At 44.5% G+C, this 26,949-nt stretch overlaps 1 protein-coding gene across 3 annotated transcripts in view; it reads left to right on the forward strand.

The window, feature by feature from the left end:
• The window catches only part of RBSN (rabenosyn, RAB effector), a 29,593-nt gene extending 7,942 nt beyond the window's left edge, over positions 1-21,651 (forward strand). For 2 of the 3 annotated variants that reach the window (XM_004738584.3, XM_045063345.1), the window contains 9 exons: positions 4,107-4,207; positions 5,143-5,188; positions 5,303-5,464; positions 7,303-7,544; positions 9,835-9,905; positions 14,469-14,555; positions 15,666-15,768; positions 17,023-17,127; positions 17,783-21,651. In XM_004738584.3, the coding sequence (XP_004738641.1) occupies positions 4,107-4,207; positions 5,143-5,188; positions 5,303-5,464; positions 7,303-7,544; positions 9,835-9,905; positions 14,469-14,555; positions 15,666-15,768; positions 17,023-17,127; positions 17,783-18,928 (2,063 nt within the window). In that variant the 3' untranslated portion in view covers positions 18,929-21,651. Of the gene's footprint in view, positions 1-4,106; positions 4,208-5,142; positions 5,189-5,302; positions 5,465-7,302; positions 7,545-9,834; positions 9,906-14,468; positions 14,556-15,665; positions 15,769-17,022; positions 17,128-17,782 lie in introns of those variants that run through there. The other variant, XM_045063346.1, reaches the window with a different exon arrangement.
• Positions 21,652-26,949: the final 5,298 nt, after the last annotated feature.

Here is a 26,949-nt window from a genome sequence, read left to right on the forward strand (position 1 = left end):
ATCCTTTTTTTAAAAAATCATCTTTGTGGGGTAATGAAAATGTTCTAAGATTGACTTTGACGATGGTTGTACAACTCTGAATATGCTAAAAATCTTGAAATTTGTATGCTTTAAGTGGTGGATTGTATGTTTGTGAATAATATCTCAATAGAGGTATTATCAAAAATGCCACATGAATTTGAGCTAGCTAATTTTACATGTCCTTTAACTGTTGTATGATAACAAAACTTAATTTTCTTTTCTGTCCATGCAGTGGATAAATGTTTTTCTCCTGAGGCTTTATTATACTTTCATATTCATTATCTTTTGCATCTTTCACAAAAGCTTCATGAGGTGGAATGGGTCATGATGCTTGTTCCCATTTACAGATGAGGAAACAGGCACTAAGAAGAATTGATATTGGGACACCTGGGTGGCTCAGTTGGTTAAGCAGCTGCCTTCGGCTCAGGTCATGATCCCAGCGTCCTGGGATCGAGTCCCACATCGGGATCCTTGCTCCGCAGGGAGCCTGCTTTTCCCTCTGACTCTGCCTTCCACTCTGACTGCCTGTGCTCGCTCTCGCTCTCTCTCTCTCTGACAAATAAATAAATAAAATCTAAAAAAAAAAAAAAAAGAATTGATATTTACGCAGAGTCAGCTACCATATTCTTCTTATAGGGCCACAATGGTCTTTTTGGATGAGAACAATCTTAGAACTGCACTATCTGATAAGATAGGCACCAACTAGAGCCCCTGGGTGTCTCAGTGGGTTAAGCCTCTGCTTTCGGGTCAGGTCATGATCCCAGGGTCCTGGGATTGAGCCCCGCACTGGGTTCTCTGCTCAGCAGGGAGCCTGCTCCCTGCCCCTTCTGCCTACTTGTGATCTCTGTCTATCAAATAAATAAATATAATCTTAAAAAATAAAAAAGATAGACACTAACTATATGTGGCTATTTAAATTTAAGTAAATTAAAATTAAATAAAATCAAAAGTAATTTCCTCAATCATACACTAGCCATATTTCAAGTGCTCAACCTATACCTGTGGCTGATGCCTACCATATTGGAGAGTGGAAACATTTTCATCATAACAGGAGAAAATGGCTTTAAAAATAACACTATAGGGGGTCACCTGGGTGGCTCAGTGGGTTAAGCCTCTGCCTTCGGCTTAGGGCATGATCTCAGGGTCCTGGGATCGAGCCCCACATCAGGCTCTCCACTCAGCAGGGAGCCTGCTTCCCTCTCTCTATCTGCCTGCCTCTCTGTCTACTTGTGATCTCCCTCTCTCTGTCAAGCAAATAAATAAAATCTTTAAAAAAATAAAAATAAAAATAACACTATAGGGATGCCTGGGTGGCTCACTTGGTAAGTGTCTGCCTTCAGCTCTTGTCATGATGCCAGGGTCCTGGGATTGAGCCCCTCATTGAGTCCCCTCTCTGACAAATAAATCTTAAACAAACAAACAAACAAACCACTGTATATGGGGTGCCTGGGTGGCTTCATTGGTTAAACATCTGCCTTTGATTCAGGTCATGATTGGCTCAGGGTCCTGGGATCGAGCCCTGCATTGGGCTCTCAGCTCAGTGGGGAGTCTGCTTCTTCCTCTCACTTCCCTTCTGTACTCTCTTTCTCTCAAATAAATAAATAAATCTTTTGAAAAAAGAAAAAAACATGGTATAATGTAACATTGTTAATTATACTTTAGTAAGAAAAATAGTAAAATTAAATAAAAATTTAAGAAATTTTCAAATCAGGGCTCCTGGCTAGTTCAATCGAATGAGTGTGTGACTTGTGATCTCAGGATTGTGAGTTCGAGCACTTTTTTGGGTGTAGAGTTACTTAAAATTAACAAAAAATTGACAAAAAAATTTCAAATGAGTATGTTGTACACCTGAAATTAATAAAGCATGTGCTAGTTTACATATAGTAATGAGTTACATATGAAAGTCAATTTGAAACATGAAGGAGAAATTTCAGGCATGTGAATTCTTATTAGCTTTTTTTTTTTTTTTTAAGATTTTATTTATTTATTTGTCAGAGAGAGATCACAAGTAGGCAGAAAAGCAGGAAGAGAGAGAAAGAGGAGAAAGCCGACTCCCTGCAGAGCAGAGAGCCCAATGCGGGACTCGATTCCAGAACCCTGAGATCATGACCTGAGCCGAAGGCAGCGGCTTAACCCACTGAGCCACCCAGGCGCCCTCTTATTAGCTTTTTGAGAGCCTGCCTCATGATTGCCAGTGTTAAATTATCAGAGCAATTTTCTGATTAACTCACCAGTTTCAGTAACTGGAGGAAGTTACAGTTGTGGAAGGTCAAGTGAATGGCAAATTTTAAAAGTTAAGATCTGTGGTCATGCTGGGGTGCCTAGGTGGCTTAATTGGTTAATTAAGCACCTGCTTTTGGTGTTAATCCTGGCATCCTGGGATTAAGCCCCATGTCGGGCTCTCTGCTCAGGGGGTCTGCTTCTCTCTATGACTGCCCCTCTGCCTGTTTGTGTACTCGAGATCCATCTCTCTCTGTCAAATAAATAAAATCTTAAAAAAAAAAATAATCTATGGTCACGCCTAAGAATTTGAAACTAAAATGTAGATGTTAGAGAGTATGGTTAGGGGAGAAAAGAGCAAGGATAATGCAGAGTGTAATATGTGAGAAGCTCCAGGGGGTGCACAACTTATAGGTGAACAGGCCATGCTTGGGAAGAGAAAGTGGTCTGGGTGCTGGGGTGGGGGCTGGTGTTTTGGAAGAGGGGATATTTCAGTGATGCTGAAACAACAAGCGTTTTGGTGCCATTTGTGTAAGAAGTTTTGTCCTGGATCTTTGCTGCTGTGCTGATCAAGGTATCAGTTTAACCAGCTCTTCCAGTGACATCCATTAGCATTTACCTTTTGGGGGCTATTTTGAGAAGTTCTGTTTTTATTTTGATGCAAAACCATACCAACTTTGGAAAGCACAGAAAAGTATGAGAGATGTTTAAAAATTGCCCATAATGTTACTGTCCTTTTTACCAAAAATTCATGTGCCAGAATTCTAAGGACTTCATAAATTTTTAATCCTCATAACAACCTTGTGGAGTAGGTACTACTGTTATCCCTATTTTGTAGATGAGTACTCCCAAGTGACACAAACATTAAAGAACTTGTTCAAGGTCACACAGTATATGGCAAAATTGAAATTTGAGCACAGGCAGGCTCCAGTCCAGGCTTTCCTCCTCCATTCTCTGAGGTCTCTGGTATTGAGCTTTGTGGCCTCCAAAGTAACCATGGTTAACATTTTAGCAAATTTGTTTCCATTTGCTTGTCTTTGAATTTTTAGTAAGACTTTAAACTCCTTGAATTTCTACTTGGGTTTAAAATTCATTGAAGAGGCACCTGGGTGGCTCAGTTGGTTGGGCATCTGCCTTCGGCTCAGGTCATGATCTCAGGGTCCTCAGACTGAGCCCCATGTTGGGCTCCCTGCTTGGTGGGGAGCCTGCTTTTCCCTCTATTCCCTGCTTGTGCTCTCTCTCGCTACCTCTGTCTCTCCATCTCTCTCTCTCAAATAAATAAAACCTTAAAATAAATAAGCAAACAGACAAAATAAATAAATAAATAAAATTCATCGAGTATAGGGGCGCCTGGGTGGCTCAGTTGGTTAAGTGTTCAGCTCTTGTTTTCGGCTCAGATCATGATCTCAGGGTCCTGGGACTGAGCCCCATGTTGGGCTCTGTGCTCAGTGCAGAGTCTGCTTGGGATTCTGTCTCCCTCTCCCTCTGTTCCTCCCCAGTTCTTGCACTCTCTGTCTCTTTCTTAAATAAATAAATGAATAAATACAATATTAAAACTATACAAAGTCATCTTTAAAAAATAAAATACAGGGGCGCCTGGGTGGCTCAGTGGGTTAAAGCCTCTGCCTTCAGCTCGGGTCATGGTCCCAGGGTCCTTGGATCAAGCCTCGTGTCTGGCTCTCTGCTCAGCAGGGAGCCTGCTTCCTCTTCTCTCTCTGCCTGCCTCTCTGTCTACTTGTGATCTCAGTCTGTCAAATAAATAAATAAAATCTTAAAATAAAGTTCATTGAGGATAAGCAGCAAGGGAGAGGGGCTGTCTCAGAGAAACGACATGTCGTTTGTCTCCTCATTTTCTGTCCTTCTAGGTGCTGTGAGAAGCCATCTTTCTGACTTCAAAAAACACCGAGCTGCCAGAATTGACCACTATGTTGTTGAAGTCAATAAATTAATAATCAGGTTAGAGAAGGTAAATTTTGTTGTTTTAAAACTTTTTTTTACTGCAAGTATAAATTGGGAGAAAAAAAAGTTGTATTTCTGCAGTTTGTATCACGTGTGTTGTATGTATTTGATGCTGGCAGAGAAATGCCCCACCTTAAGCCCACCTAGAGAGGCACAGACAGTGGTAGACATGGTAGAGAGTTGTAGCCTGAGCTGGTTTTACTGTAGGAGATGGTCCAGGTTGACAGACTTACCACACATCCAGCTTTCCTTTTCCTTCCTCTGAAGCCCACTTGGCTGCTAGAAAACCTTTCTACCTTCAAATTATTTCCTCTCTTGGGTGTCCAAAGTATAGTCATGCAGTGGGGCCTGTGTTTACTCAATAACAAACAGAAGCTGGTGACAGGGTCTTTGAGGGGTACTCATCCATGGTCAGCATTCAGTGTGGGAACATCTGGATTGGGCCTTCTTGTCCTGTGGTACCAGAGTGTGTCTTCAATACCCACAATCACTCCATTCTACTTTGACCCTAGAAATGCTTGTTGTGTATAACCTGGATTGTATGGTGGGTATGGTAGCAACTGTGGGTATAGTTCTTGATGCGTACTTTGTAAGGCAGAAATAAATTGCCAGTTTCATGGTCCGGGAGGACCATGGAGAATCAGGAGTTCCCCATTGCTTTCAGTTGCCACACCTATCAGATCCTTGCTACCCCTGGTTCTTGCTTAAATGGAGAACTGACACTAAAAAGTGGGAATCAGATCATGGGGAAGGGAGATGCCTTCTAGATGCAAAGCTAATACTCTGTCCAATGTGAGGTTGCTTTCGTGACTTGGTGGGGTTGGGGATGACAGAAGAGACTTAAAAAATGAAGACGTATGAATTCCTGCTTGATGCTTCTTGCCTGTGAAAAGTTTGACATCACCTGTTTAATTCCATTTGGCACTGTTTTCTCCTTGTCAGCTCACTGCCTTTGATAGAACAAATACCGAGTCCGCTAAGATACGAGGTAACTCTAGAGTTTTGCTCACATTTATTCTATTTATCTTTCTCCCTGACCAAACCTCTTTTTCAAATGGCTAGTTTTTCTGTTTGCTTGATTTTTGTTTTGTTCTTCCCAAAGCAATAGAAAAGTCCGTGGTGCCTTGGGTCAACGACCAGGATGTCCCTTTCTGTCCAGACTGTGGGAATAAGTTCAGCATCCGTAACCGCCGCCACCATTGCCGCCTTTGTGGGTCTATTATGTGCAAGAAATGTATGGAGCTCATCAGCCTCCCTTTTGCAAGTAGGTAACATGGATGCAGGGCCCTGGACCCTGATCTTCTTGTGACTAGTTTGCTTGCTGATCACTAATGGGTGACTTTTTTAATGTTTTTGTTTAAGTGAATGTCCCAAGGGGTCTTCATTCATTTATTGATTCCATGAGGCCTGCTATAGGTAGTGGTGGGTAACAAGGGCTGGCAAACTTTTCCTGTAAAAGAGCAGATAGTAAGTATTTTAAGCTTTATGTGCTACAGATGGTTTCTATGACATTTCTTCTTCCTTTTTTAAACAATCTTTTAAAATAACCTTTGAAAAAGGTTTTAAACAACCTTTTAAAAACCATATTTATCTCTAGGGCCATACAAAAGCAGGCTGGAGTTGGTTTACAGGTCATGTTTGCCCACCTATGGATTATAAGGCATTGTCCATTCCTGCAAAAGGTCTAGCATCTAGCAGAGGATACAGACTTACAAATAATTGCTTTATAAAGAGATAAGTACTGTGAGAGAAGTTGCATCAGACACCCAGGAGAGCTGACCAAATCATTGTCAGCTATGCTTGGAAGTGGCAGCTGAGGCTTTGAGAGGAGACTATAAGAAAGAGTCTTAGAAAATGAGCAGCAGGCTAGTCCTTTCCTTTGAAATAAAAGTCACACTTTATTGTCATATAGAACAGACTGTAACATCATAATATGAGAGACACTGAGTGCTGAAGGAATCAAGAGTGTGGATGCTCAGGTTTGGGAGGTGATGTTTGAGAAGAGCCTAAAAGACAGCCAGGATTTCAAAGAGGTAGGGCAGGAGAGATCCTGGGTAGAGTGCAGAGTAGGAGCGAAGCTGTGGGAGGGCCCTGGGGGAAGGTTGGTAGATGAGCAGGATAGAATAGTTGGGGGAGTGTAGAGGACATGTTTGAGAATTATGCAGATGGTGACTACAAGGTTAGGTGGAACCAGAGGGTCTAAAACTTTGAGTCTTATGTGGTTAAAAGTTGCTAAACATTATCTCATGGGCTTTAGGCCAATTCTCGGATATTTGGGGTAGTTTCGCAGTCCTGAGGAGTTTTGCTGACTCTGTTTCTGCTGTTGGCTACAGATCATCTGGACAACATGGGATAGAAGGAGGTGCTTCCTCTGTCCAGTTCTGACATCCAGCAGGCACACATTACCTTGATAACCTTCCCTTTCTCCCTGAGACTGACTTTCTGTCTTACCTGAGACTTCATAAGCAATGCTTTTGAAACACTATTCACTTTTCTTATCTTGCTAATTAACATCTACTGGGCCGCTGCTGTGGGATAGCCCTGTTGGTTATATTGGGGTACAAGTATGAATAAGACAGTTCCTACCCTCCCAGAGTCACAGATTCATAGAGCAGCTCTGGGTATACGAAGAATTATTATACAGGGAGAAAAGCAGAAAGTGCTCCAAGAGGGATGACATGGTAGGACCTGATAGGAAGAGCATATTGTTTTTGCCTCAAGGAATAGAGTAGGGCTTCTGGAAGCTGAGCTTTGGAAGGGGTAGGAGTCAGATGTTTGGGAATGGGGAAGTCTATCAGGATAGTCTGGGCAGAAAGTAGATTGTGTTGGGTCAGGTTAGGAATGGGCCTCAGAGCCTCAAGGAGAGACCTTCCTTGGCTGTCTGTCTTGTTCCTGGCTGGCAGTGGGAGTCCTTCCCACCAGAGCCTGACCTTGGGAAAGCAAAGGTGTGGTGCTTCTTGCCCATAGACACAGCCTGGATCAGTGCCTATGGCCCCTCCTCTGTTATCTGGATCAGCTCCTGTGGCCTCCCCTCTGTTGTGAGCAGTGGGGTGATTGGAGGCTGCAGGCTCACTGCCAACTGTCTTGTGTTGTGCTTTACAGACAAGCTCACCAGTGCCAGCAAAGATTCCCTGAGCACCCACACCAGCCCCAGCCAGTCACCTAACAGTGTCCATGGCTCCCGCCGGGGCAGTATCAGCAGCGTGAGCAGTGTAAGCTCCGTCCTGGATGAAAAGGATGACGACCGGATCCGCTGCTGTACACACTGCAAGGACACGCTGCTTAAGAGAGAGCAGCAGATTGATGAGAAGGAGCACACCCCCGACATTGTAAAGCTCTATGAGGTGACTCACTGTGTGTGGTCCTGGGTCTGATTCGAGATGCAGATTTGCCTGTTGATTTTGTACACGCCTGCATATTTTGGAGAATGCTTTGGGAAGTCATTCCTTTGAATCATTTTTAGTTTCTGCTAAAGGGCCTTGGTATGGTTTCCTAGCCAGGGTCATGGGTGATTCACAGAGTCATCCTGGGTATGCTGCAGTAACCTTGTTCCATCACCCTTCCTTGCCCACTTGAAAGCAGGAGGTTGGAGACTTTGGTGGCCCAGGGGCAAAAGGAGGAAGGATGGTTGCCATGCTATGTGGACAGGGTTTGTGGGTGAGGGGTAGTGGAGCTGGAGCAGGTATGAACAGTGGGCCAGAAGAGTCCTGAGAAACTCACTTGGGAGCTTCAGGCATTATAGGTTTGAGTGACTGCCCATGGGCAGAGAGCTTCCCTTTTAAGTTCATTCAAATGCCTCTGCTGTCATTACCACCAGCAATTCCAAAACACTTTCGGTAGATGCACACTTTGAAAGAGAGGAACATATGCCATGCAAAAACAGGATTCAGAGTCAGACAGGGCATGAGTCTGCCTTAGTCTCCCAGTGGCCAGGGGGACCTGCAGGCTGAGCAGGATTAGCCAGCTGGAGGTTTCATAGGCAGGTGACTGGAGATGGGAAGGGGAAATAAGCTTGGCGGAGGTAGCAGCTCGTGTAGAACCCTGAACAGAAGAGCGCCCAGGCCTTCCTCCACTTCCAGTGGGGCCACATCTTGATAAAGTCATCCCAAATTGAAAACATCAGAAGTCAGAAGTACTTTAATACACCAAACCCCCCAGTGTGGGAGCCTGGCCTACACTAACCATGTTGGGAACACTGACATGGGCCTGCGGTTGGGCAGAATCCGCTAACACAAATCTGTTTGATCACAAAGTGCCAAGAATATCATGTAACTTACTGGATACTGTGCTGAAAGTGAAAAAAAGTTGTAGGAGTACAGGATGGCTGTAAGGGTATTGGTGGCTGACCCTGTGATCACGTGGCCTGGAGCTGTGGCCGCTGACACTGCCCAGCATCATGGGAAAGTGTACTGCATGTCGCTAGCCTGGGTAAAGAGCCATACTCAAAGTTCCAAGTACGGTTTCTACATTCGCCCATCACTTTTGCACTGTTTTGAAGTTGAAAAATCATGAACTCTAACCATTGTTAAGTTGGGGACCATCTGTATATTTGTCTATTGATCACTTAGTGGTCACTCTTAGCAGATCTGTGGGTCATAATGGCCGCATTTCTGGAATCACCACAAAAATACTTAGACTACTAGAAATGGTGTTAATGAAACCCTGCCCTGAGCTACAGATGTAGCCATTATCCATCCTAAGTATGGAGTTCATGACTTGATAACTCATTTTTATAAATAGCCACCCTGTTTTTTCCTTCCTTCACTTCTTTTTTAAAGGTTTTATTTATTTATTTGACAAAGCACAAACGGGGGAGTGGGAGAGAGAGAAGCAGGCTCTCTGCTGAGTAGGGAGTCCAATCCAGGCCTTGATCCCAGGACCCTGGGACCATGACCTGAGCCAAAGGCAGATGTTTAAGCAACTGAGCCACCCAGGCATACCCTCCTTCCTTCATTTTTGAAGTGAGCCCTGGCAATGCCTTTTGCTAGTATCTTTCATCACCTGGCAGAGAAAGAATGTAGCGACCAATTCCTTTCCTCTGCCTTGGTAAACTCATTGGCTTGTGTCCTGGAAGGCTTTGCTCCCGGCAAAAACATCCTGTCAAAAGTTCTGCCCTCACTTCTTTCCTTCCTACAAGATTTACTGCTTGTAAAGGAGGTCTGTAAATCAGGAAATTGATAACAACAATAAAAATGAATAAGAAAACACTGCATATTTCCAACTATACATTAAAAAAAATTTTTTTTTTAAAGTAGACTCCACTCCCAATGTGGGACTTGAACTCAAAATCCTGAGACTAATATTTGCGTGCTCTGAGCCAGCAGGCACCCTGGAAATTGTACATTTTTTTTTTTTTAAGATTTTATTTATTTATTTGACAGAGAGAAATTACAAGTACACTGAGAGGCAGGCAGAGAGAGAGAGAAGGAAGCAGGCTCCCTGCTGAGCAGAGAGCCCGATGCGGGACTCGATCCCAGGACCCTGAGATCATGACCTGAGCCGAAGGCAGCGGCTTAACCCACTGAGCCACCCAGGCGCCCCTGGAAATTGTACATTTTAAATACATCTCTATTGATGCAGCATAACTTGTTTGTACCTTGAGAGCACCACTCACATCTTTTGTTTTGTCCTCAGAAATTACGACTTTGCATGGAGAAAGTTGACCAAAAAGCTCCTGAATACATCAGGATGGCAGCATCATTAAAGTAAGCTATTCCTCTGTTTTTCTAACTCAGTGATGACTGTGGGTACTTTTAGCATAGTTCCTCAGTAGCTGAAAATTACAATCTTAGTTCTGGCTGCTTTCCTTCTATAACCAGCTGTGGGGAATCTTTGTCATGTTTGTATTTCTGTGTGGCACGTGTTACAGTCCTCGGTAGCCATGTTCAAGGGACCCCAGTTGTGATGGAGCAGGCTGGGGAGGGGCCTCAAGACAGTAGGCACTGGAGGTGAGCAGGGACAGTGCGCCTGGTGTGCTGCCTCGGAGAATACTGCTTCAGGCTGGCACCAGGCATCAGGGCTTAGAGCAGGCATTTCCTTTAGAGCACTGGTTGACACACTTTGGCCCATGGGCCAAAACTAGCCTGCCACCTGTTTCTTTTTTTAACTAAGACCTAATTTACACACCAAAAAATTAATAATAATTTATGCACCCTTTTCATCTGTACAGGTCAGTGGTTCCTCACAGAGTCATAAGACCATCATCACTGTCCAAACCATTTTTATCATCCAGAGAAAGCCCACCCCTGTTAGTAGTCACAGCATATTTCCCTCTCCCTGGCAACCACTGGTCTGCTTTCTGTCTATGGACGTGCCTCTTTGGGACATTTCGTATAAATACATAATTCTTCTTGTCTGGCTTCTTTCACATAGTGTAGTATTTTCACCATTCATCCTTGTGGCCCTACGTGTTAGGGTTCCATTCCACTCATGCAAATGCATTGTATGGATACACAACATTTTGTGTACCTGTTAGTCTGTTGATGAACATTTGGATTTTTCCACTTCTGGCTATTGGATTTATCCACTTCAGTGAATATTCCTGTAAAAGGTTTTTGTGGATGTATAATTCTATTTCATTTGGGTTTCTACCTAGGTGTAGAGTCGCTGGGTCATATGGCAATTCTAGGTTTTAAACTTCTTGAGGCCCTGCCAGACTGTTTTCCAAGACGAACTACACCACTTTACATTTCTGCCAGCAATGCATGTGCTTTTCAGTTTCTCCATATCCTTGCCAACGCTTGTTATAGCTTTTTCAAAAAAAAGATTTAACTTATTTATTGGAGAGAATGAGACAGAGATAATGAGAGAGGACAGGAGCAGGGAGAAGCAGGCTACCCATCGAGCCTGGAGCCTGATGCACGACTCAATCCCAGGACTTTGGGATCATGACCTGAGCTGAAGGCAGTCACCCAACCAGTCACCCAACTGAGCCACCCAGGCACCCTTTTTTCTTTTAATGAATAAAATTTTATTGGTGCATAGCCATGCCCATTTGTTTGACTGTAGCTGCAAACTGTAGCTTTGGCAGCAGAGTTGAATAGTTGTGTCAGGCACTCTCTGGCCTGCAAAGCTAAAAATACATATTATCTGGTCCTTTACAGAAAACATATGCTGACACTCTCTATGAGCATTGCTCCTTCTGCAGGTTAGTGGTACGTGAGCTAGAATTTGAAGTGCTACCACTAGAATCAGGTTACAGCAAGTCTTTTCCCAACCTGCAGAAAAGCATTTATGGGATCCAGTGCTTTTCATGTGAAGATTATCTGCCTTTGTCTTTAGCCTGTATTACCCACCTGCCACCTTTGTAGTGATGCATGTGGAATTAAATGTGTCTTTTTTTTTTTTTTTTTTTTAAGATTTTATGTATTTATTAGAGAGAGAGCAAGAGACAGAGCACAAGCAGGGGGAGAAGCAGTCTCCTCGCTGAGCGGGGAACACAGTGTGGGACTTGATCCTGGGACCCCAGGATCATGACCTGAGCCGAAGGCAGATGCCCAACCAACTGAGCCATCCAGCCGCCCTAAATATGTCTTGTTTAGAGCAAACCTGTATTTTTAGTTGCCCATTTGCTGTGGCAGTGTGTTATATTGTCTCCATAAAACAAAGCTTGGGGCTCCTGACTGGCTCAGTCAGTATATCATGGGACTCTCAATCTCAGGGTTGTGAGTTCAAGCCCCATGATGGGCATGGGTCCTACTTAAAAACAAAAAACACAAAGCTTGGCTTTTCCTTCATGATGTCAGTGACCACATTCTAAGTCTATTGTGTGGATCTCACATGAAAAGAAAACGAACTTTTTCATTTACACAGTCCTTAAGGGTCTTATGAGTCAGTAAATGTCTGACTTACAAAGTATGAGCAACTAAACCCAGTTGGTTTGTGCCAAACACACCCCTTCTCTTGTATGTCTCCCTGCCTCTACTCTTGTTCTGGGGCTCTTCCTCTTCCTGTTCCTTCCCCCAGTGTATGCCAGCCCATGGGGAGGGGAAAGAAGGAAGGGAATAGAAAAGAAGTAGAGAAACCATTGTGGACCACCACCATTTCCTCCAGTCCTAGCAACTGGGCGTCTGCAGTCCCTGGCAGCAGACAGTATAAGGCGAGGACACCTCTTTCTCCAGCCCTCCCAGCCACCACAGTCCTAGGGCCTCTCTTCTCTTATATTTGTACCTTCTCTGCCCCATTCTTCCTCTTTTCATTCCAAGAGCACTAGTTCTGGAGAACAGGAGGAAAGGACACATTTTCTTTTCTACCTGCAGTTCACTGAGCAATAATTTTGATTAGTGAAGCATATAGCCTCCCTATGGGTAGGTTGGGAGAAGCAGCTCAAGTAATTCTGATATCTGCCTCCCCTAAATGGAGTATCCTTGGCTTGGAGCACCTATCTCATGCTCTTTTCCTACCTGGAACGTACAGGAATCAACACCCCTCCTCCCACCTCTGCCCACTGGTTTGAAATTAGAGCAGGACTATCTTCTTCCTGGATGTAAGCAAGGAGAACTGTGTTCCTGGCAGTCATGAGCTGGCACTCAACTTTCCCTCAATACGTCGTTCCCCCGGGGGTTCCTTCCTCTGAGTCTGTTGTTTTTCTTGCTTTGTGCCTCAGACACAGCTGTGGGTCACTCACTGGGCCTCCCCATCCAGCTGGGAAACTACCATTGCTGAGCACATTTCCAGATGTCTAACTCCTACTCATTCTCCAAAGACTGGTTCTAAAGGGCTTTAAGCTCATTTTACTCCCTCATTCATTCAGTGGATATTTACTGAACGCTAGTTGTATGCCAAGTACTATTTTAGGTACAGGGGCTGTAGCAATGAGCAGTGAAGGCCGTGTCTGCTGCCCTGGCGCTTCATTACCATGGGAGCACAGCCGTAAGTGAGTGAACAAATCATGAGCAAGATAACCAGACGTGATAGGTGCCCTGTGGGGAATACGTTTGGTCCACGTGACTGAGACAGGTAGGGGTGGGGGCGGTGCTTTCAGATTTGAGTCAACCTTGTTATTTTCCATGGGACTTGAAGATATCAAGACAAAGTGCAAGTATTCCCAATTCTGCTCTGATGTTCTTTTTGCAAACTCTGCAGTTTGAGATGATGAAACCACCTTATTGGATCCTCCAATTATAGCACACACCGAGATTTTTCCAGCTAGGGCAGGTCAGCACAGCAGCCTTTTCTGCTTATTTAACTTAAATTGCTGCTGCCTCAGGATGGGAGCCGAGTGGCCATTGCTGGGGCTGCATTAACAGCTGCAAGATCTTCTGAAGTCATTTTCTTTTCAGTGAGCACTGATGCAACTTGGCCATGTGCTAGTCACTGAGGCTAAAAATAAGCCATCATAACTGCACTTGCATTTCAGGCCTGACAGAGTAAAACCTTTGTAAACAAACAGTTCTTAGATCCCATAATAACTGCTATTGTTCCTCTGAGTTAAGTGGGATGAAGCCACTTTGCCCTTCCCTGCAGTCCCCTGCTCCACCCTTGGCAGTTATCCCCTATCTCCTCCCTGCTTTTTTTTTTTTTTAAGATTTTATTTATTTATTCGACAGAGAGAGAGATCACAAGTAGGCAGAGAGAGAGAGGAGGAAGCAGGCTCCCTGCTGAGCAGAGAGCCCGATGTGGGACTCGATCCCAGGACCCTGAGATCATGACCTGAGCCGAAGGCAGCGGCTTAACCCACTGAGCCACCTAGGCGCCCCTCCTCCCTGCTTTATTTGGTGTCCACGTGCCTTTCTCATGTGGGGAGCAATTGTTCATGAGGCCCAGGAGTGTTGGCAACTGATACAGTGCCATGCTGGGTATGGCTAGATGTTGGGGATTCCTTGGTCAGCTTTCTCGTTATTCGTGTTCTCCCTGGGGATAGTCTTTGAGTGAGAAAAGCCCACTGCTTTCTCCTCAGATGCAGGGTAACCTGCTTATTTAGTAAGCCACTTCTTATGTCTTACTAGGTATGATGAAATTGTTCAGGGAAAGTAGGCTGAAGTAGATTCATTTGCATTTATTTTGATGATGAGCATTAAGAGCTAGTCCTTAAAGGCCTAGGCACAAATCTGTCCCCGTGGCATCTGCAAGTTAAAAACAGCTTCCAGTTGATTAGCACTTAAAGGAATGAGCCCTGCATTATGTACAAGAGTGTGAAATAATACCACTTGGAGAGAATTAGCTGTTTCTCCTTTTGTAAGACCCTAAACCTTTAGAGCCCTTTTCCACACCACTCTCTAGTCACCATGGTGAAACTTGAATGAAACATTTCCATGATTTTTCTTTAGTGCTGGGGAGACAACCTACAATCTGGAACATGCTGGTGACCTTCGAGTGGAAGTGCAGAAAGTATACGAACTCATAGATGCTTTAAGGTGAGACCTGTGAGGTGATGTCTGACTTGCTACCTTGAGTGGAGGAAGTGCTGTTTCAGTGAGGGGGTGGGTGGCTGGCAGTACCCAGAGTCCTGGTGACAGGGCATATGTGTGAGGAGCAGGCTGAGGTAGTGCCCGCTCTGGGATGCAACACATCTCAGTAACTTGGTTTAGGTTTCTGATGTTCATTAATATTAGAGAAATAGGAACTGATTATTGACACTATCTTTATATCAGCCATTGGTTGTATCCACATCTCATTTATTCAGTCAAATTTAGCTGGTGCAGTAGGCATTACTACCCTTACTTTGTAGTTGAGAAGATGCATCACAACTGGCAAAGCCATGGAGCCAGGATAGAAACCCAGATTCTTTCTTCAAGTCAAGAGCTGCCTTTTAACCATGGACTGGCTGTTGGGGTTAAATGAGCTTTTTGAGGTGTAGAAAGTATAGTGATTCAGAGGGAGAACTGAGATGAAGAAGCCTTGTTCGTCCATCTCTACAGGACTGAACATATAATTTGTGGGACCTAGTGCAAAATGAAAACACAAGTCCTGGTCAGGATTATTAAGAATTTCAAGATACAGGTCTTAAAGTGGCTGCAGCCTCCTGCTGCCCAGTGTTGCCCCCAGCACGGTCTACAAACCCCCTGGCCCAGTTTCAGCTTGTGTACCAGCCTGGCAAAGCCAGTTGCTTCCTGCCTTCCCCAACTCAACCCAATCCAGAGGCCCAGGGGGGTGTCCCTCACTGACCCCCCAGGGCCTACTCCCTTAAAAAAAAAGAAAAAGGAATTTTAAGATAGTAACACCGGAATATTAAACCAGGCATGGTCACTTACCCATGAAGTTGGTGAACTCACCATGAACTGACTGCATGTGTGGTAAGTTCCTCAGTGGCTGAGTGATGGTTAGATACCCCAGTGCTGTGTCAGGGGCCTTACCTAGGACCAGAGGGTAAGGAATGGACTTTGCCTTCAAGGACATTCCATGGGAGTCTTTAACCCACTTCCTCCATGGACGGACCTGGCACAAAAGCCCTGCAACTCAAAGATTTCACTCTTGTTTCTGGGGCTGGCAGCACCTGTTACATTGATGTGTTTGTCCTGATTCAGTAAGAAGATCTTAACCTTAGGCTTGAACCAGGACCCTCCACCACATCCAAACACTTTGCGGCTGCAGAGGATGATCAGATACTCAGCTACACTTTTTGTGCAGGTAAAGCATCTTGTGGTGTCAGAAACGGCTCATTTGCTTCCCCTGCTTTTCTGCCTCTCAGAAGGCAGATCATGCCAATTGTTTGTTCTCTATTTGTACCTTTATTATTTTTTAAAATTGTAAATACAATTATGCCAGATTTAGAGAAAAATCTGGACTACAGAGAAAAATAAAAACTTCTTAATTCTATGTCCTTAATACCATAACATATCATTCTGGTATATTTTCCTCTTTTTTTTCATTTGTATTCGTTATATAAAGTAGTTATGATTAGTGCATATTTACAAATTTATGTCTTTTTAACACTGAATTTTATATCATAAACACTTCTTACATAGTCTTTATTTAAACAGTTACTGTTTGGGGCGCCTGGGTGGCTCAGTTGTTAAGCATCTGCCTTTGGCTCAGGTCATGATCCCTGGGTCCTGGGATCGAGCCCCACATCGGACTCCCTGCTCAGCAGAAACCCGGCTTCTCCCTTTCCCACTCCCCCGCTCATGTTCCCCTCTCTCATTGTTTCTCTCTGTCAAATAAATAAATAATTTTTAAAAACAAACAAAATAAACAGTTACTGCTTGAATGGCTGTAGAATATGACTTTCTGTGCACCATCCTTTAATTATTCCCCTTTCATTGGTCATCTGATAGATTCCTGCTTTTTCTGGTGTGACTGTAGCCTGACAGACATACTGATACATGCCATTTCTTCCTCAGGATAAGCTCCCAAGGGACTCTTCCTGGGCTATTCCTTGGGAGGAAACAGCTGATTGTTCATGGACAGACTAACCCTGGCTGGTTAGAGCTGAATTGCTTCTGTCTGGAACACCCTTTGGGAGAGCCACAGTGAACCATATCAGGGGCTTAATGACAGAGCAAGCTAGCACAGCCCTGTTGGGTTGGTTTTCCAGCACCGTATTGCAGAGAATTAGGCCCCTTCTCCTTTTGACTAGTGTTGTGTTCAGCAGTCATTTGGTGAGTGCCTGCTGTCTAGCAAGCAATGTGATAGGTGCTGCGTGTCCTGCCACAAGCAAAAAGACATTCCTGTTTTCAAAAAGCTTTTTTTCTGGAAGGAGATAGACAAGAAACAACTACAACATATAGTTTATAAGATGGGGGGAAGTGCTGTGGAGAAACATAGAGCAGGGAAGGGGTAGCGGGGGTGTGGAGCTCGGATGGGATCTTATAAACAGACTTCATTAGGCTTATCTTCTTCCTAAAAGAATTTAAATACGAAACTGCCTGTGACTCCCTACAGGAAAAGCTTCTGGGTTTGATGTCACTGCCAACCAGAGAACAGTTTGAGGAACTGAAAAAGAAAAGGAAACAGGAAATGGAGAGGAAGAAGATCCTGGAGAGACAGGCAAGTGAAATACAGGGATGCTTGCAGCCTCTTGAGCCCAGAGGCTGCTCCAGACTCCCAAGTGGTCCTCTGTGAGATCGCTCTCCGGTTTGCATCTCTCTTCTGGTCTTTTCTGGCCTTTCCTCTATAGACTCAGAATAGTTGTTTTTCTTTCCAGGTCAGACCTATTTGTCTTTCAGAGATTCTGGTGATTTTCTCTCATCCAGAATACCATGGAGGGCTGTCAGTTCTTCCTGTAGCACAGGTTGCAGAGGACCCAGACACCAGGGAGCTCTTTGTAGAATGCTCTGGAATGTGCAACACTAAGCAAAATAATGTGTATATTTAACATTGTGTGAGATTCTAGTGTAGGTGAGTGATACTAGACCTCAGAGTAAGTTTAAGACAAGCATACAGCCAGTGTATCTAAGATTGAGAAAATTTTATCCCTTAACTTACTGTCACGAATTTATTTTTGAAAATCTGGCTCTGTCTCTTCTTTCCTCTAAAAAACAAAAAGTGTGATTTGACTTAGCAATTGGGTACCATATTCCACAGGTGGGCATTTTGGAGTCTCATCACCCCAGGGACGGCAGAACTATAGGAGTGGCTGATCGTGTGTCTTCTATTGGCCTGGTGACTGTGTTTCTTCTCTTTGGCTTTGGTGTCTCCCCAGGTTGACCTGGAATCCCAGCGACGGTTTGAGGAAAGGCAGAGTGACCTGGCGTCTCGTGCGGCCAATGGGGACGTGGTGTCCCTTCAAGGGGGACCTGCCCCCCTGAGAAAGGCTGAGGGTTGGCTCCCACTGTCAGGAAGTCAGGGGCAGAGTGAAGACTCAGACCCCCTTCTCCAGCAGATCCACAACATCACATCATTTATTAGACAGGCCAAGGCTGCTGGGCGGACGGACGAAGTACGCACACTGCAGGAGAATCTGCGGCAGCTGCAGGATGAGTATGACCAGCAGCAGACAGAGAAGGCCATTGAGCTGTCCCGGAGGCAGGCCGAGGAGGAGGACCTGCAGCGGGAACAGCTGCAGAGGCTTTGTGAACGGGAGTGGGAACGAGAGCGAGAGCAGTTCCGGGCTGCATCCCTACACACACGGACTCGGTCCCTGGACTTCCGAGAAATCAGGCCTTTTCAGCTGGAGCCTAGCAGGGAGCCTCCTACCCACCTTGCTTATGCTTTGGATCTAGGCTCTTCCTCGGTTCAGAGCAGTGCAGCCTTGGAGACCCCTTCGCCCATCACAGCTCTCGAGCCAGTCAGAGTGTGGTCTGGGCCTCCAGCCATCGGGCAGGAATCCTTCCCCCAGAGCATCATGTCACAGCAAAATGAGCTGGCCTCCCTGAACCCCTTCGATGAGGAAGACCCCTCTAGCCCCACAGCAGAGGGCACTACCAGCCCTCCTGCTACAGAGCCTTCCTTTGGCCCTTCAGCCTACATCCTCAAAGAATACAATCCTTTTGAGGAGGAAGAAGAGGAGGGTGTAGCAGGGAATCCTTTCACTAACCCAGACGGTCCAGCACCCAATCCCTTCGATGAGGAAGATGAGGATCCCCACCAGAGGCCCTCAAGCCCTCCTGTTCCTGGCAACCCCTTTGAGGAAGGTACCTGTACCAACCCCTTTGAGATGGACAGTGACAGTGAGCCCGAGGGCGAGGAGCCCATAGAGGAGGAGCTCCTCCTCCAGCAGATTGATAACATCAAGGCGTACATTTTTGATGCCAAGCAGTGTGGCCGCCTGGATGAGGTGGAAGTGCTGACAGAGAACCTGAGGGAGCTGAAGCGCACCCTGGCCAAACAGAAGGGGGGCACCCACTGACCCCACTGACTGTGGGCAGGGCATCTTTGGGCCCAGGGCCTGGCAGGAGCCTGTGGAGCAGGACGGGGCTGGTGGGCACGATGAGGGAGGAAGAAGGGGGACACCTAGGATGCACAGAGGTTAGGGCAGGGAATCTGCTGCTTCGTGCTATGCACTTGGAGGTTTTTTCCACCACAGTTGGATAATAAAGTAGAAACCAGAACAGGAAGAATCAGCATTCATGTGCTGTATTTCCTGGGTTTTTTTCTAATTTTTTTTTTTAATTGGGTTTTCCCTTTAGAAGGGATTTTAAATTTCATTACTGAGTGTAACGAAATGCAGTGTATTGGGGAGCCCTCATGGGTCCATTTGCTCCTGCCTCATCTTTGGTCTTTATGCAGTATTACAGGGCACTTTCTTTAGCCAAGACAGACAAGATGGATTCCTTTAAACCTTGCTCTGGTCTGAGAGAAGTCTGTGCCCTTTAGGCTGTGGGTTCTTTCACCTGGGACTTCCTCTGCCCTGCTGGGTACATCCCACCTGTGCAGCAGAAGGGGGAAGGTATTGCCATGAAGGTAGTTGTTGAGACCCAGGAGAGCCCAGCACCTCTTTTTAAGAGGGGGCGACAGGGTGATGTTCTACCAGGGCATTTCCCTGTCAGTTAAAGTCCTTGATTGTCTCTTTCAGGAAGTTAAACTTCGGTGCCAGGGGTATCACTGGGTCTGACCATGGTCTGTTTAGAAAATAGAAGTGGTGAACTTTTCAGTTGATGGAGGCAGTAGTACTAGGGAGAAGAGTGTCTACCCAGATGTTTCTCCTAATGACTAATGGAACAGTTGTCTGTCCCTGGAGAAACCTTCCTCTAGGACTTTGATGAAATTACTCTGACTTGGGCTTTTTCAGAGGGCCCAGTCTGTACTTTAGGATTAATAATCAGGAAGCTTTTGTGGAACATTGCCAGGAGAATGGAGGCTTCCCTGAGTCAGAAGATAAAACGATTTTCAGGGCTAGTTGATCAGCCTTCTTCCCTTTTGGTTCACCCTGTGCTGACCTGGGGCACCAGTGAGGTTTTTCCTACCAATATTTAGTATTAAGAAATCAAAGTGTTTGAAGAGGCACAACACAGGAACATTCCAGTAGCACCACACCACTTGAATTCTTCATCAGTTAAGGGCAGAAAGGGAAATTGTTAATTTAGCTCTGGTGCTTTGGTTTACATAATCCTTAACTAATGTCTGACATTATGATACTCAAGTGTGCTCAGCTCTAGGTAGAGTTCCTGCGATTATGCTTTTTGATTAAAGAACAATAACTGACCACTAGTCACTTTATACTGCTTAACTAACTCTGGGTCATACTTGATTACTGGTGTGAAGGCTGAGATTCATTTTGTTACCTTCCGGAAAGACCCCTGTTGGTCTTGAGAACGTTAGAAGAACTGTGATGTAAAGGTAGTCTGTATTTTTGTTGACACTATTCACGTTTCTTTGGCATTTGTTGGATCTTTGGGCTAATGAAAAGATCCTCCATAGGGGTGCGGGAATGGGATATGGGTGGAGGTTGTGTGGAGGACCCTTTGCATTGGGGTTCTGTTCACAAAGGAATGTGAGTGGATTACTAATGTCAACCAAGTTCCCAGCCTTGCTGATTGTTGTTTTTGGGAATTCGACAACCAGGTATCTAAAGTTTTGCCTGGTATAGGCAACTTTCTTCCTTCTCATGCACTTCCTGCTGTCATTATGGAGGGTTTCATGGATGGCTGGTATGCTTCCTGTTGCTAGTCTGTCATTGCTCTCTGATCAAAGAGGATGACGCTCTCTGCACCAAAAAGCAGGTAGTTCTGGAAGCTAAATGCTGCTTTCCATCATAATTACTTTTCTTGTGAGAATATATCTCTTCATTAGCTAGTGATTTCTATTCAGACTAGTTTTCTGAACATACCCTTTTCCTGAAATCAACCCAGGTAGTAATCTGTAAGTAACTAAGAGCATTAAGAACTACACTTATAAGAAACTTTATTTTTAAACTTAAAAAAAAAAAAAAAACCACTGAATATACTAAACCAAACTAAAACCTGATGTGATTGAATTCTTCCATGAATTCTTCCATTTAATTCTTCCATGGCTGTATTCTCCTATAATCATAGAGCTGACAGGAATTAGAATTCTCTATCCCTAACGTTTCCCAGAATTCACACAAGCACAAAGTTGGATTTACAGAGATGGGTTATCATTAGCGTAGATAAAGATGGCCTATGAACTGCAACCACAGCTTCAAGTGCTTACCTCATGTGACTGTTTCACTCTTCCTGCAGTCCTTTGAGGCAAACAGGCATTGGCAGCTCTCCCTAGACCTAAGATCATGTATGGAATGTATGGAAGAGACTTTGGGAATTCAGGCATCAGATGAAGTTGGCTTTTCTTTTTTATGCCTTGTTTGTATTTTTCCATGTCTAATACACTAAGGACACTTACTCATTGTACTTGCAGTTCAATGTGTCTTTGCTGTTCAGATACTAAAGTATACTTCTGAGTCATCATGTACCAGGTGGTGGGTTGGACATACATTGGCGTAATTAGGCCTTGGGACTCAAAGAGAAGCTGGTCTCTATCAGGTCACAGACTATGGTAGCAGATTGTCAGATTGTCATTTGACAATGACAGCTTGAGGGTCATTGTTTGCATGCACTACTCTGGGGCCTTGTATTGGAACCTTTTTTAAAAAAAATAAACTAACAAATGTTAGTGGTTGGGTGTATATGTGTATATGTGCACGCGTGTTGGAAGTGAGAATTACCAAATAACATCTCTGTTCCTGCCTCTTTCTTGATCATCATCTGAATATCATAAGGCCTCTGGACAAAAGGTCACTAGGCTCTTAATGTGGTAAATGAGGGTTCCAGTTCTGCCCTTATCCCTAGTTATTCCTGCACTGTTGATCAGATGAATTATTTCATACAAGAATAATGCGAGACCTTCTACAATCTCATCAACTTCATTTCAAGCCAGAAGAAACTAAGTCTCAGAGAGGTTGAGGACTCTTATGGCTGCCATTTGTGCCAGGCACTGTGCTAGCTTTTCACATATTCCCCCTTTAGCTCATCAGCAGGCCAGTGCAATAGTTACTCAGGTATTTAGTTGGCAGAGAAATAGGTTGAGAGAGGTTAGCCGGGCCAGAGGTCACACAGCCAGTCAGTGGTAGAATAAGGATTTAAAGCCTGGGCTGCCTGACTCTGCTCTAAGTAGCAAGAAGGGCTCCACCTGGGTCAGGCAGTGGGCGTGCCCTAGCACTGTGGCCTGTGTTTTATATGGACACTCATGTTTCTAATGTGGGAAGGGACATTTCAGAAGTGCCTTTTGTGGACTTTAAGATCAAACCCTCTCTTGCCTGAAACTCTTCAGGAGCTCAGCATAGTTTTTAAAATACTTCAGAAAGTGGGGGGCACCTGGGTGGCTCAGTGGGTTAAAGCCTCTGCCTTCGGCTCGGGTCATGATCCCAGGATGCTGGGATCGAGCCCCACATGGGGTTCTCTGCTCAGCAGGGAGCCTGCATCCTCCTCTCTCTCTGCCTGCCTCTCTGCTTACTTGTGGTCTCTGTCTGTCAAATAAATAAATAAAATCTTTAAAAAAAAAAAAAAAAGAAAGTGGGGCGCCTGGGTGGCTCAGAGTAGGTTAAGCCTCTGCCTTCGGCTCAGGTCATGATCTCAGGGTCCTGGGATAGAGCCCTGCCTCTGGCTCTCTGCTCGGCCAGAGCCTGCTTCCCCCTCTCTGCCTGCGCTTGTGATCTCTCACTCTCTCTGTCAAATAAATAAATAAAATCTTTAAAATAAAATACTTAAGAAAGGGGGAAATAAACACCCCACTTCTGAAAGGACTTCTGGTTTCAGCTCAGGCAGCAAGGAGTTTTGAAGTTGTCATTCCTGCCCTTACATCAAGAGAAAGGTGGACAAACAAAATCAATGACTGTCCTTGAATGCATCAGAGTGCTTGAGTGCAAGGCAAACTGCTGCCTTGAAATCTGGAGAGTCCCCTGGAGCAGAAGCCACTGGAGCCAGAGCTGGTAGGAACACTGATGATATGTGGGAGGCTGAGTGTTGATTAGCATCTGAGTAAGGAACTCTTGGGGGCCACAGCCCAAGGGACACTACACACCTTTATGGTTTTGCCTCCAGGAACCCCACCTGTTTTTCACAGCTTATTGCTGAGAAATATTCCCTGGTGGCTCTAGCAGGGGAAGGGGAAGAGTAATCTTCGTAAAATAAACTCTGAGCAGTTCTCAGGGAAAAGATTTTATGAGAGTCTAATCCTACCCAGGGAAGGGTGTTTCTCCCACTCCCACTCCCTCTAGCCTTTCCATCTCATCTAAGTGGGGGGGAGGTAAGAGAAAACTTGTTTTTCTATATATTCCACGACTCAGCTTTTTTTTTTTTTTCTTTTGAAGATTTGTTTAGAGTGGGGAAGGGGGAGAGGGAAGGGGAGTCTCAAGCAGACTCTGCATGGAGCATGGAGCCTGATGTAGAGCTCAGTCTCACATTGAGACTGACTCTGAGATCACAACCTGAGCTGAAACCAACAGTGGGATGCTTAACTGACTGCACCACCTAGACGCCCCAACTCACACATACTGGCACTAAATGTTTGGGTATTTTTTTCCCCACACCAATTCTTTGACACGATCTGGGTGTCCTACAAATTCAACTCTGTTCCTACACTATTTGTCTGGAGTTAGCATCTGATCCCACACATGAAGGGCTCCACGCCACAAGACAGCCCCCTATACTTCAGATGCTAATGACAAGTCTAAGTCTCTGGTACTTCGAGCTGACAGGCTATAAGTCAGGGTTCCTACAAGCCTCTCCTTGAGTTTGATAATTTGCTATAATGGCTTGCTAGATTACTGGTTAATTATAAAAGAATACAGTTGAGGAACAACCAGATGGAAGAGACGTGTAGGTGATATGGAATAAGGGGCATAGAGCTTCCATGCCTTCTGTGGGCACACGACTCTCCCTGAACTATCACTGAGGTATTCCTCCACCTACAAGCTCTCCCAACTCTTTTGGTTAGGGTATTTTTTTAAAAAAGATTTTATTTATTTGACAGACAGATTACAAGTAGGCAGAGGAGCATGCAGAGAGAGGAGGAGAGCGGGCTCCCTGCCGAACAGAGAGCCCGATGCGGGGCTCGATCCCAGGACCCTGGGATCATGACCTGAGCTGAGAGCAGGCTTTAACCCACTGAGCCACCCAGGTGCCCCTGGTTAGGGTATTTTTTAACGGAGGCTTCATTACATAGACATGATTGATTAAAATTACTGACCATTAGTGATTGACTCAACCTCCAGCTCCTTTCCCCTCACCAGAGATCAGAGGTTAGGGGGCTGGGGCTGAAAATTCCAACTAATCATCTGTGGCAACCAATCCCCCATCCTTAAGGGGTTTCCAAAAGTCCCCATTTGCATTAACTGGTGTGGATAAAAGGGGCTTATTATGATAACCAAAATATACTCCTTTCATCTGTATTTCTCCAGAGCTATTTCAGGAACAGGGACAAAACCCAGGTATTATGACAAAAAAATGCTCCAGGGGACACCTGGATAGCTCAATCAGTGGGGGATGTGACTCTTGACCCTGGGGTTGTGAGTTTCAGCCCCACATTGGGTATAGAGGTTTCTTAAAAATAAAATCTTTAAAAAAAAAAAAAAGATGCTACTATATTATCATAAGGGAAATTACAAGGGTTTCAGGAGCCCTAGCCAGGAGGGAAGTAACATCTAGGGAAGACCAAAGTCAAGAGGCAAGGCAAAAAGACACTAGAGGAATTTGAAGCCTCTGGGCCTACAACAATAGCAAACATTAAATACAACTCAACTCCTAGCCAGAGTAACATAAATCCTCATTCTAGAGTCTCATTTACCTAAGTTCCAGTTATTTGACACAGCCAATATTGTCTGGCTTTCAGCAAAAAATTACAAGCATGCTAAAAGGAAAAACACACACACACAGTTTAATGAGACACAGCAAGCATCAGACTTCTATGACACAGAAGTTGGAATTATCAGGGCATTTAAAATAATTGATCAGGTGCACCTGGGTGGCTCAGTGGGTTAAACCTCTGCCTTCAGCTTGGGTCATGATCTCAGGGTCCTGGGATCAAGCTCCGAATCAGGCTCTCTGCTCAGCAGGGAGCCTGCTTCTCCTTCTCTCTCTGCCTACCTCTCTGCCTACTTGTGATCTCTCTCTTTGTCCAATAAATAAATAAAGTCTTAAAAAAATAAAATAACTGATCAATATGTTAAGGGGTCTAATGATAAAAAGAAATAGTATGCAAGAACATATGAGTAATGTAAGTGGAGAAAAGAAAACTCTTAGAAATAGTCAACAGGAAATGTTAGCGAATAAAAAACATTGTAACGAATGAAGAATACCTTTAAAGGGCTCATTAGCTGACTGAACACAACTGCAGAAAGAATCAGTGAGCTTGAAGATAGGTCAATACAAACTTCCCTAACTGAAATGCTGAGAGAAAAAAGAATGAAAAACAAACCCAGAACAAAATATCCAAAAACAATATGACAATTTCAGAAGATGTATAACTGGAACACCAGAAGAAAAAAAGATGAAAGAAGAAATATATATATTTTTAGAGATTTTATTTATCTGTTTGTCAGAGACAGAGAGAGAGTGAAAGCTGGGGGAGCAGCAGGCAGAGGGAGAAGCAGACTCCCTGCTAAGCAAGGAGCCCAGTGCGGGACTCCATTCTAAGGACTCTGGAATCATAACCTGAGAAGGCAGAGGCTTATCTGATTGAGCCACACAGGTGACCAGAGAAGAAATATTTGAGGTAACGATGGCTGAGAACCTTCCAAAATTAATGACAGACCCAGGAAGCTCAGAGTAGGATCAATATCAAGTAGGAAAAATAGAAAATATATACATATACATATATATATATTTTAAAGATTTATTTATTTGAGAGAAAATATGCATGGAGGAGGGCACAGGAAGAGGGAGAATCTCAAGCAGACTCCCCACTGAGCACCAAGCCCCATCCAGGGCTGGATCTCTGGACCCTGAGATGGTGACCTCAATCCAAACTGAGAAGCAGAGGCTTAACATTCCCCGCCACTCAGGCGTCCCATCTGTATGTAGTATATCTTATTCAAACTGTATAAACCAAAGATAGAGAAAATTTTGAAAGAAACCAGAAGAAAAAAAAATTTACAGAGAAAACAAATATAAGAATTATAGCTGACTACTCCTCAGGAACATGCAAAAAAATTTTAAAGTGTTTAGGGCACCTGGGTGGCTCCGTGGGTTAAGCCTCTGCCTTCTTCACAGGTCATGATCCCAGGGTTCTGGGATTGAGCCCTGCCTGCTTCCTCCTCTCTCTCTGCCTGCCTCTCTGCCTACTTGTGATCTCTCTCTGTCAAATAAATAAGTAAATTCTTTAAAAAAGATATTTAAAGTGTTGAGAGAAAACCCCCACTCGCCTAGAAATCTATATCTGGCAAAATTATCCTTCAAAAGTGAAGGAGAAGTAAAAACTTTCTTAGATCAGTAAGCATACTTCAGAAATGCATCTCATCCACATTTTGCTTATGAACAAATTGTAGTCCAAAGCTGTTAAGTGGGTGAACCAGGAAAGGGTAGTTTCCAAACCTGTCTTTTTTTTTTTTTTTTCCCTTTTGCAAATCACTTTTTGTAGTAAATGTTAGAAGTTGCGCACTTGGAACACTTCATTTTGAATCCGGAGAAGCTGAGAGAGAAAAACTGACTTATTTGAGGTTGATGAGCAAGTTAGTAGCCCACTTGGCATCTGAACGCAGCTCTCCTGATATATTTCCAACTGCAATTCTGTTGTTTGACCGACTTTAAGTCTATTTAGAAATATTTTCCCTTGGGACGCCTGGGTGGCTCAGTTGGTTAAGCAGCTGCCTTCGGCTCAGGTCATGATCCCAGCGTCCTGGGATCGAGTCCCACATCGGGCTCCTTGCTCCGCAGGGAGCCTGCTTCTCCCTCTGACTCTGCCTTCCACTCTGTC

This window comes from Mustela putorius, unplaced genomic scaffold (genome assembly GCF_011764305.1).
Source record: "Mustela putorius furo isolate JIRA1106 unplaced genomic scaffold, ASM1176430v1.1 tig00003850_pilon_pilon_pilon, whole genome shotgun sequence".
In the NCBI taxonomy this organism is placed as follows: Eukaryota; Metazoa; Chordata; class Mammalia; order Carnivora; family Mustelidae; genus Mustela; species Mustela putorius.